Source organism: Lissotriton vulgaris, chromosome 7 (assembly GCF_964263255.1).
Source record: "Lissotriton vulgaris chromosome 7, aLisVul1.2, whole genome shotgun sequence".
Taxonomy (NCBI): Eukaryota; Metazoa; Chordata; class Amphibia; order Caudata; family Salamandridae; genus Lissotriton; species Lissotriton vulgaris.
In genome coordinates, this window is record NC_141695.1 from 193,302,011 (window position 1) to 193,314,074 (window position 12,064).

General features: G+C 46.8%; 1 protein-coding gene across 1 annotated transcript in view; it reads left to right on the plus strand.

Moving 5' to 3' along the window:
- The window catches only part of LOC147701162 (lens fiber membrane intrinsic protein-like), a 121,153-nt gene that overhangs the window by 25,294 nt on the left and 83,795 nt on the right, over positions 1-12,064 (plus strand). The window contains exon 2 of the mRNA XM_086929922.1: positions 7,582-7,809. Coding sequence (XP_086786048.1) covers positions 7,582-7,809 — 228 coding nt within the window. The remainder of the gene's footprint in view (positions 1-7,581; positions 7,810-12,064) is intronic.

The following is a 12,064-nucleotide window of genomic DNA, read 5'->3' on the forward strand; positions in this document are numbered from 1 at the left end:
GGACTGGACCTGCATCTTGAGCCTAGGACCACCAGTGTCTCCAAAGGCTAGTTGGCTAGCCTACTGACCAGAGCCTCAGGGACAGAAGGCTCCAATCACCTTGAACCCAGCACCTGCACTCTGTCTGCTGTGAGTCCTACAATTCCAAGTGGTTCCACCCAAGTCCTGGACCCTTGAAAGTGGACCTGAAAGTGCTCTGCCAGCCCAGCTGTGGTCCTAGCCAAATCGACGCATCAGGACCACTGTTCGGTGCATTGCCTCACCAGCCTCCACATCGGGACCACTGCGTGAATCGTCCGCAGCCTCCTCAGAACCGCCACTGCACAACGCATCTTTGACGCCGGCCTTTGCATCACATACCACTCATCTATGGCATCCTTGACGACGATGCAGGACTTCGCATGGCAAGTGTGGAGCTTTTTCTGAACCTGCCAGGGTGCGATGCATCTTCAACGCAGGACTTTGCTTAGCAAACCTCTCCTAGACTGCCTTTTCGATGACGAGGTCCACCAATGCATCCTCGCAGCTGTTCAGAACTGACACTGGCCGATGCATCTTTGCCACAGGACTTTGCATTGCCTCGGCTGTGCTGAGGAAAAATAAATTTTACATGGCCAATGTGTCCCCTGCTTGTACCCCAACGTTTAGTGTACGTGCATGTCTCCCATGCATTTTCCCTCTATGGCCTGCAATAATGATGCCTCTGCATTTATGTCCCACATTAGGATGCCAGTCACCAAGTCTTCCATAAAAGAAACGTTAATTTTGCACTGAGGCCCATGTGGCCCATGTGTTTGCATTGTGCACTTTTAATATATCGAGAAGAACCCATTTCTCCATTTTGTAGCTCAGCCAGAGCCAGTCCCCGAATTGAATTTTCATGCCTCCAGACACTCTGAAGGCTGCAGCTACGTATCCCTGACCTCGCATACTTTTGGCTAAGCCGAGAGGGGCCCAGCACGGGGTGCCAAGACAGTATTTTGCACAACAGTTATCTGCTTGCTCTACAGAATCACATCCCTGCCTGGTGAAGAAGGTAAACAGAACCCGTCAGCAGAGATAGGGCCTAGCCTTTCTGTCTCCGTTTAAGTGATTTGCAGAGCTCGTGTCCATAGAAAGCTCAAGGCCCCCACGCAATGAACGAAGAAATATATGCCCACACTGGCTCTTGGTGATGAGCGACCTTTGCTTCAGATAATACATCCCCGGACATAAGATATCAGATAATACCAGACGTGCTGGTCGCCCTGACACTGAAGGCCTCCCTACTAGACCGAAAGTCAGCTTCCCCCCAGTTACACGTTAGTTGCACGTCATGATCAAGTTGCGCACACAAGTAGGGTAAAGTTCCAGCTGGCCATGCAACCCCCCTATATGTATCCACCCACCTATGACTCACCTATGACTCCTCAAGTGAACGCCCACATGTACGCCCTCATGCACGCCCACATGCTCTTATCTCTCTTTCTCTTGCTCTGCCTGGAGCGCTCCTCCCTATATGCGAAATTGAATGTATAAATATTGTACTCTGAATAAAGTTTAGAAGACCCTTCCTGAACCTTAGTGGTGATGGAACCGATTCTCCCCTAACTCGAGTTATTGAAATAAAGCCCTTTTGAATCGGACACCACGGACTCTGCCTCTCATTTTATGCATGACCCTTTGTTTATTTATAGAAATTATGACAGGGTAATACTTTATTTACCACAGTGTGACGCATCCTCAACACGGTACCTCGCACCACTCCACAACCAGAATTTGAGGTACTGTCGCACAGCGGCATCACTGGTCACTGTGTCTGGCCTGGGCTCCATCATGATTCGCCTGAACTTGTGACTTTGTCCTGATCCGGCACGACCAGTTAATCATAGTTAGCGCTTTTAGGCATTATTCTCAAATACATTTTTAAAATTGCATATCTCCTGTTCTACTGATTAGATTTTTGCCATTTTGGTCTTAAATAATTTATAACATTTTATACTATTTTTCTATATTGGTGTGGAAATATTTGTGTTGTGTTTTCACTCTATTTATGTTTGTATGTATACTTTACACATTGCCTCCGAGTTAAGCCTGACTTCGCTGTACCAAGCTACCAGAGGGTTGAGCACAGGTGCTGCTTGTGACTTCACACTGATACGCATTATGGTTGCTGCTTTTTTAGGGTTCCCCTCTTCCCCCCAAACAGTAACCCCATTTCTTACAGAGACTGCATGTTAAATGCCCGACTTTGGAATCATAATAATATATTAATGGGAATTGGGAGACTACAAGTGCCATAATGCCATATGAATTGAACTGATAAGAGACACACCTGCCTAGCCTCAATAAGGGCATACATTTAACAGTAATTGGCAAGAACAGTAGGTCTGTCCTTCTTTTAAGTCTAAGTGTTATGTAATGTACAAATAGGTGCAGAGTTGTCCTGTTAACATTTGTTCTGTGTATCTTTATAGTTTTTATTGTATGATTTTCATATGCTGCATATATAGTTGGAGTGCTGTATAATGAGTTGTATTGGTGTCACGGTGTTTGTAATGGCACTGCACAAGTAGATGGTGTTATTATTTGGCCTGGTGCTTCATTAATATGTCAGTTTGACATTATATCTCCACGATCTCTATGTATTCTCACTGTACTGAATATATATATAGTACTATCATATGAGAGCGGTCTGGCTCTAAACTGGCTCACATCTTATCTTGACAATCGACAACAAGCTGTGGCATTACTACCATTTCGATCAGCCACACGACCGGTGAATCAAGGAGTCCCTCAAGGGTCGGCGATCAGCCCGATCCTTTTTAATTTATATCTCTGACCCCTGGTTGAACTGATAAAGTCATTCGGCATATCAGTCATCAATTATGCCGATGACACTCAGTTGATCTTTTCATTTGAAGGATCGGAGATAATTTCAAGGGACACTTTTCACCGTTGTATGTCGGCCACAGCAGCTTGGTTGCGAGACAACTCACTCCAATTTAATGGATCAAAAACGGAGGTGCTCCACTGCTCTTTAGACCGTCTTCCACGTGCACTACCGGATGATTTTTGGCCAACCTTCATCCCGGGCTCGGTGGAAGCTGCAGAATCGCCTCGTAATTTAGGAGTTCTGTTCGAACCCAGTTTACAGCTTGATGCTTCTGTAAACAGGACGACAGCAACATGTATGGGCCTGCTTCGCGTCCTATGTAAAATTCTGCCAATTTGTCCTCGAGAAGCCAGAGTTGAGGTAGTGCGTAGTTCCATCCTCAGTAGGTTAGACTACTGCAACGCACTACTCCTGGGAGCTCCCAAGACTCTGATCCTAAAGTTGCAAAGGATTCAGAATATGGCCGCTAAACTGGCTCTGTCTCGACCACGGTCTTCTTCCTCATCTGCAGCTCTAGCCGACCTTCATTGGCTTCCAGGTCCAGCAGAGGATCGCTTTTAAAGCTCTTTGTCTTGTGTTTAGGGCTTTGCATGGAATAGGACCGATACCACTTCAAAATCTTTTTTCCTGGTATCAAGCCGCCAGACCTTTGAGATCTTCCTCTGCGTTCCTGGTGAGGATCCCCAGGATAAACAGAGTGAGGATGGGCGGCTGCGCCTTCAGCTTTACGGCCGCCACATTATGGAATACTTTACCTCTGGCTTTGAGATGTAGCCATGATCTGTCTTCGTTTAAGAGGGATCTTAAAACCCACCTGTTCCTAGAGCAATGTAGCCTACTTCATCTGATGATTGGATATGGTCTCAGCGCCAGGATACCCTTCTGGGTGACAGCCGCGCCTAACAAGCATTAAATACATTAAATACGTACATGAGTAATTACAGAACAACGCACAAGCATGAAAGAGCACTTACATACAGGAAATAGACATGAACTAAAACTCAATGTAAATGCAGGAAATACAAGAATGGACAGACAAGAGGTTGCAATGACAGAAGAGGGCAGAAGTGTGGATGGTGTGATAGATGAGCGGTCTGATGCTTTGTTGCAAGGGAGATTCTCCACAGTCGCAGTGGGGAAAGCACTGTTCTCTAGCACCAGTGATAAACACCTGTATCATCTTCTCCATCAGATAGTAGGTGCTCCTCTGAGCAGTGGTACCAATGCAGAATCCCATGGCGCAGAGTGCATGGGACCTACTGAATTTGGATTTTGTGACTTCTGGGACTTCTGGCTGTGATGTGTGTCAATGCGGTTGTGAAGCATAGGGTGATGTGGCTGTATCTGTGAGCAGATTGAACCAGCCCCCTGGCTGAGTCTAGAACAGTTCTGAAAGGAACAATGGATGATTGATCGGCTCCTACTAAGATGGCATTTCTGAGGTCTGGTCTCGGGACAAATTGAGAAGTGACTACAATTTTAAGGTGATTGCAAGAGGTGAGGAGACCGTGTTTCTTCAAGTAGTGCAGGTGGAAGGTGGCAGACTGGGCAACACTGTTGAATGTTGAGCTTAGAGTGAAGACTAAGGAGTGGGCAGATGGAATAAGTGTTGGCGATACACCCTCCGGTTTCAAAGATTTCAGGACAAGGAAGATGAGTTTGGGTTTTTTGATAATGAGTTAGCTGGTCTTCAGTGTACTTGGGAGTAAAGCTTGCTCTCAGGAGACACTAATCAGATCTTGAAAGATCTGAAAATCGGTCTTATTTATTTTGGCCAGTATGCACTATCAAAGTTTTTTTAGTTCTTGATTTCTTATGGATGTAAAATTTCTCGGTAATGATGAGTAAGAAGATGTTGCTCATGTTGAAACATTTTAGAGGATGAGTCGATGGGGCAACCGTGTTAAATGTATTGGTTATCAGTCGAATTTTCTGATGTATTTTGAATTATGTAATTAATTTTTCAGATTTTTCCTTAGTGGAGTTCATACTCTATTCTGTCAATGGCAATCGTTTGGTATTTTGATATCGCCAGAACAACAAATATATTTGGTATTTGGAGAGGATATAATTTGCCTTATGATGTAAGTAGATTTAACATACGAGATAAGGACTTTTTACTCTCTCGCTAGTTTCCTGAGCTTGACTAGTAGCTGGGACAGTTTTGACTGTCTCAGTTCATTTTCCACGTTTCTTACTTGGCTTGAGCTAAACATTAAGAAAAACATGATTGATTGAGTCTTCTGCAAGAATGATTGAGTTGCAGAGGGCCAGTTTGTCTAGAATAGCTTTAATGATATTTCTGTAATCACAAGTACTATCTTTGATGTTCTTGTAGGGATGAAGATGCTTGAATTTGGTGGTGATGGTTTTTGGGAGGACTGAAGAGTGGGCAGTGGAGTCATCTGGTTATAAGTGGCTTAGCAGTGTGTGGATTGTAGTTAGTAAGAATGTGAAATGGGACAGGCCGACGATCAGACCAATCTATGTCGCAGAGGGTAGTGGGCGGACTCAATTGGTGCCCCCGAATGTCTGTTCAAGCATTATGCCTTTTCTGCGAGTAGGGCAGGTGTTTAATTGCTTTAAGTTGCATTGTGAAGCTAGATTGTTCAGTGCCATAAAATGTTTTCTGTGTGCATTATTCCAAAAGATTTTAAAACCACATTGAAATGTAGTGTTGAGTGAGAGCATGCAGGTAGGAGAATAGTCAACTGACCAATACCGTTTGTATCACTGTTTTGTAATTGGTAAATTACTTGTATTTATAAAATGGTGGTGAGCGAGATGTAGTTGAGATAACTGCAGTGTTTGTAGGCATAACATGATTTTAGAAAAGAGATTTTGCAGCTTAAACATTTCTTACTGATGGCCGCCAGGCCCAATTGGAGGCTTTCTGCTTAATTAGTGACATCCACAAAAAGAACAATTGATTGACAATGTCAAACATTCACCCCAGTGCAGAGATCTGGGCCTTACCCCATTCCTTATTTACTCCCCATGTCATTCCACTTTAAACCCATTCGAATGCAAATCAGTCTTGACCCTGCTCCCCATGGGAACAGTCCAGCCCGAGATGCTTGGCCAGGTCCTCCCTGGACTGGAAACAAGCATCCAGGACTGGGTTCGGGATTTCACCCCTCATTAGCCAGGCTAGCTTGATTCCAGTGGCATGTAGAGCACGGGATACGTACACTTTTCGCCGTGCTCACTGTGTCACTGGATTCAAGCTAGCCTGGCTGATGAGGAGTAATACCCCAAAACCGGGCCCAGGATTCTTGTTTCTGGTCCAGGGAGGACCTGGCTTGGCAGTTTGGGCTGGACTGTGCCCATGAGGAGCAGGGTCAAGACTGATTTGCATATGGCTGGGTCTAAACTGAGATGGCATGGTGAACAAAAGAATGGTGCATTCAACCCAGACCTCTTGACTGGGGGTGAATGTATGATATATTCAGCATTCCGTCCATCATTTGTTTACGTAATGCTCAGTGACATCCAGCACAAACAAAAGGGAAAAATAAAGTTTAAGTAATTTGGAAAGCAGAAGGTGGCTACCAAGGAAGCAAATGTATATTTCCTCCATTCGACCACACACTACTCACTGTCTGTGACCGAGCCACTGGAAAAGCAGAATACTGGCTGTCGCATCCTCTGGAACAGACAAAAAGAACATGAAGGGAAACCACCATTTCCATCACTGCTCACGGTGTCCTTCATATACCACCAACCATACTGTACCACTTACTCAATAATCATGTAACTTTTGACAAACACACAACACAGTGCACACTATGCCACACACGCGTAAAACGATGCGCATCCATATTGGGGGGTGGAAAGTAAGGTCCACATTTGTGGGAGAATGGAGGGATTTTACAAGAGGGTCACATTTTCCTTGTGTGATGAAGCAAAAAGATATTTTTGACTCAACTCAGCGAGGCTGACCAACAACCTTCTAGTTTATGTGTTGGTGGGAGTGTGCAGTACTCACCCTAGACTTTGAGTGCACACCCTGGGCAGCAGGGCTATGGATTCTGCTGGGAATCATCACTAAAACGTTGGGATCTTTCAGTGGACTCCACATTGGTGTGTCTAGTGGAAAAAAATTGCAGTTGAGACCAAAAAATGTCTTAGAGACACAGTGACACAATTCTACGAGCCATGCTAGGTCTTAAAAACTATATAGTTTCCTATCAGTTTATGAAACTATCTATTAAGGGATCTGAATGTCATTCAATCTATGTTTTCAGCCACACAAGGCGTGTCTACAGAGGTGACACCCTTGTAATATCAAGTCCATTCAATTTTACCTCATGCGTGCTCATGACGAGCTGAGCTCGTCATAAAGGCCGCAACGCTCGCACGTGGGAATAAATAATTCCCCCTCTGCGCTGAGCGTTCTGAGGAAACGGGTGTGGCCGTGATGAGCTCAGCTCATCATGAGCACAGCGCCACCGCACTGCGTGGCGAGCCGAGCTCGTCACGAGCACCGGGGCGCTGCGTGCGCCCTCCCCTCCCCCCAGCACAGCGGGGGAATTACTCCCACGGCGAAGGGGTTAATAGAATATCAGCACAGAACTCCTCTGTAACATGCAATCGCCACACTACCTATGGTTAGAGATATTTTACCCCATGTGTTAACATAATGTACCATTATTGCTTCTCCTACATGCTTTGCTTATGATTGTACATGTATTTTCACTTCCTAGACATGTGGTCCAGTTTTGCCCTCAGCGTCCCTTTGCCACTTCAGAAGCAAAACCTGGTGGAACTTAAAGTCATAGGCATGCTCTCTTCCTGGACCAGCGCCATCTTCGCCATTATTGTGGCATCCAATGACTTCTGGATTAGGAGCAACACCAAGGCGCAATCTGAAAATAGTGAGCTCTGGAGAAACTGCACGCCCGACACATGCTCTCCCATATTACCCGAAACTGGTAAGAAATAAGCTTATGGTGAGTTTCTTTAAAACATTTTGTGTGCCTGATTCCCATGTACCAGGTCTTACCCCTAAGGTATACATTACACAAGTCTGTTGATGTACAATTGGGATGTGAGAGGGCTGACCAATGGGTGCGAATGTAGTCCAGCCTGATGCCAAACATCTTAAGGCTCCTATCATCCATGTGTGATATCAGCAAGCTCCTCCCCTCAAACAATGGCTGCTGATAACGTAAAGCTAAGAAATGACCTGTAAAAATGCACCTTCAGCCCAAACTAGAAATATAAGGATGGAATCTACTGAGTGCTCAAGGGGACTAGGAGCAACAAGCATTGGCAAAGCCAATAGGTTTCACCTCAATCAATCAATCAATCAAAGCATTTATATAGCGCGCTACTCACCCAGAGGGTCTCAAGGCGCTAGGGGAGGGGGGTCCGCTACTGCTCGAACAGCCAGGTCTTGAGTTGCTTCCTGAAGGCGAGGTGGTCCTGGGTCAGGCGGAGGTGGGTCGGGAGGGAGTTCCATGTCTTGGCGGCGAGGTAGGAGAAGGACCGTCCCCCTGTGGTGGGTCTTCGGATGCGGGGGACGGCGGCGAGGGCGTGGCCGGTTGATCGAAGCTGGCGTTTGGGAGCGTAGAAGTTGAGGCGGCTGTTGAGGTATCCTGGGCCTTAGTTGTGTAGGGCTTTGTGTGCGTGGGTGAGGAGTGGGAAGGTGATTCTCTTGTTGACCGGGAGCCAGTGCAGGTCTCTCAGGTGTCCGGAGATGTGGCTGCGACGGGGGATGTCCAGGATGAGTCGTGCTGAGGCGTTCTGGATCCGCTGGAGTCTCTTCTGGAGTTTGGCGGTGGTTCCGGCGTAGAGGGAGTTGCCGTAGTCCAGACGGCTGGTGACGAGGGCCTGGGTGACCGTCTTCCTGGTCTCAGTGGGGATCCACCGGAAGATCTTACGTAGCATGCGCAGGATGTTGAAGCACGACGAGGAGACGGCGTTGACTTGTCTGGTCATGATGAGGGAGGAGTCCAGGATGAAGCCCAGGTTGCGTGCGTGGTCTGTTGGTTTGGGTGCGCTGCCTAGGGCGGGGGGCCACCAGGAGTCATCCCAGGCGGAGGGTGAGGATCCCAGGATGAGGACTTCCGTCTTGTCCGAGTTCAGTTTCAGGCGGCTGTTCTTCATCCATTCGGCTACCTCTTTCACCCCTTCGTGAAGGTTGGCTCTGGCGGTGACGGGGTCGTTGGTGAGGGAGAGGATCAGCTGGGTGTCGTCGGCGTAGGAGATGATGTTGAGGTTGTGCTGGCGTGCGATGTCTGCGAGGGGGCTCATGTAGACGTTGAAGAGGGCTGGACTGAGCGAGGAGCCTTGAGGAACGCCGCAGATGACTTCGGTGGCTTCAGATCTGAACGGAGGGAGGCGGACTCTCTGTGTCCTTCCGGCAAATTCTATTGGCTCTGTCAATGAGTTATTTAGTTAGACATGTTACACAGCAGCGCATGCTGCTGGGCAGCATGGCTTAAAATAAAAAAAAGCCCTATCACACGGTCAAAGGTTGTGTGTGATATTTCTTTATAAAAAGCTTTAAGCCATGTCGTGCAACAGCTAGCGGCGCTGTGCAACATGTTTTAACAAGCATTTACAATGCAATGGTCTCGGCATTATTAAAGGTAGAGCTATTGGCATTGCTCCTGACTTTTTTTTTTTAAATCATTAATAAATGGCATTGTCATTTACATTGCCAATAGCTTAATCGTTTGCATATGCGAGACCTATTGCATTAGCACCCACACACAGAGTAAGTAGTAGAGTGAGTAGGAGAGAGTTATTAGTAGAGAGAGTATTAGAGAGCGGGTAGTAAAAAGTGAAAGAGTGAGTATTATATAGTGAGAGATTGAGTCAGGATATAAGTCCCTTGTAGGTTTATATTAAACACAATCGTTTTCTCAAGCACAGTGCAAGTGCTGTACAGGTGAAACCTAAAATGAGTACCAGGCATTAGCAAACGATCACCTGAATGGAAATGTACAGATTTGTTTAATCCTAAACTTTGGCTCTGACAAATTTGGTGGAAACCGGATACTGTAAAATATTCAAAATATATATGTTCACAAACCGACACACTTACTGCCCTCAACACTCTGCCCTCAACACTCTGCCCTCAACACTCTGCCCTCTACACTCTGCCCTCTACACTCTGCCCTCAACACTCTGCCCTCAACACTCTGCCCTCTACACTCTGCCCTCTGCCCTCTACACTCTGCCCTCAACACTCTGCCCTCTGCCCTCAACACTCTGCCCTCAACACTCTGCCCTCAACACTCTGCCCTCTACAGTCTGCCCTCTACACTCTGCCCTCAACCCTCTGCCCTCAACACTCTGCCCTCTGCCCTCTGCCCTCAACACTCTGCCCTCTGCCCTCAACACTCTGCCCTCTGCCCTCAACACTCTGCCCTCTGCCCTCAACACTCTGCCCTCTGCCCTCAACACTCTGCCCTCAGCCCTCAACACTCTGCCCTCAACACTCTGCCCTCAACCTTTTGCTTAGAATTTTGCAGCGTGTCCTGGCTTTTGATAGACACGGTGAGCCTAATGGGTGTTGCGCGCCTGGTTAGTATCATACAACGATCACACAGCGAACTAAGGCATTTAGTTGGCGCCAAGGCACAGTATCACATAGGAGCCGATAATCTAAAGGACATTGCCAGAGACTTTTACTGGGAGGAACAGAGGCCAGCTGTCCTCCATAAAGCGCCAAGTGGCTTCTAGGGCATGGTGTCCTTTGAGTCTCAATGGAAGTGAGTGCCAAGAACTCCTGGAACCATCAAACGCCTCCCGGTTTTTAATTGGTTTCGCGATCTGTAGGAGCCCTTGGGCATGTGACCCCAAACTCCTGGATGGCGTATACATGGTGGACTCCACAGATGGCAATCAAAGCCTTAGTTTACACGGACATGTGCTATTTGTCGCGCTTAGAAACAGTACAGGATGATAATATTAATAATGATTGTCAAGTCTTGTAGATCTATCGAGGTCTTATAAGTAACATTCTTCTTCAAGCGCCAAGAGGCTATTATGGTGGTGGGGGGCACAATATAAATAAATAGAGTGCTGTATTATATAGCACAGACAAACCCCAGGGGGCGGTCTATTCTCGCTCCCTGTCTTCGGGCACATATATTTTTCTTTTGGAAGGGGCGATGGGGAACTAGGCTGTCAGCAGCATCCTGAATCAGCAAAAAACTGAAGGCAGCGCAGCCCTAAAAAATCCAAAGAGCTGAAATCTGCATGTGTGTGGAGGCGGCAGGGGTGGTGTTTGAAACAATCGTGAATTGAATCTTTGTTCCAGACACACACCTCCCTCTCTATAGAGGAACCTGTGGCACCGGCGCAGGACTTACTCATTGCACGGTGGGCTTTGGCCCCTGCAGCCTGTGCGAGGACTCCTCCGGTGAACAACTTCAAGGGCCAAAGGAGGCCTGGGTGGAGGGGGGATGTAAACTATTTATCATCTTGGCCCCTCACACACCCCCACCGATGTCACCAGACCTCAGCAAAGCCTTTCATTCACACATTTGTGTTTCAAAGTTACCTCTTCTGCCGGGCGGCTTTCTAGATTTCTGCATTCACCGCCCTCGTAAACATCCCTTGCCTCCCAGTGTGAATGTACAAGCCGTTAGCACGTTGTTTTTTTTGTCATTGCATCGAGGCTGTATTAAAATAAATAATAGACGTATCCATACAGATTGAGGAGCGATGTTGCGTCTCCTGTTTAAGTTTTTTAGTAAAGACAACGTACATTTGAATTTAAAAGCATGGGATCTAATCCCACGTTTTTTTTTTTGCAGTTTTATATAGCGTGAACTTAGAGCGCTTCACATGAGCACCTGTTATGTTACACAAGGACACATTTATTTCTTGGTAGGCGCAGGGAGATTATGTAATCACAGAATGCTGAGCTGACTCTGAGGCTCGAACCAGGTTCCCCAGCTTCAAAGTCGGCAGCTCTTGCCGTAAGGCCACATCCTCTTCCCCAACGCTTCGACAACTGACCCATGATGATTCTGGACGAGTCATGTAATTCAACCACTGCACCAACTTGCCATGCAGTTTTGCCTCGCCAACTCCCCCAAGAAATTATGTTTGCAGCTCTCATGCGTTAGATGCTTTTGCTACATTACTCAAGTTTTCTGTGCAACGCTACAATGCTTCTCGGGGCCATGACGTCCACATATGAAACTTCATTATTCACAGCTACTTACA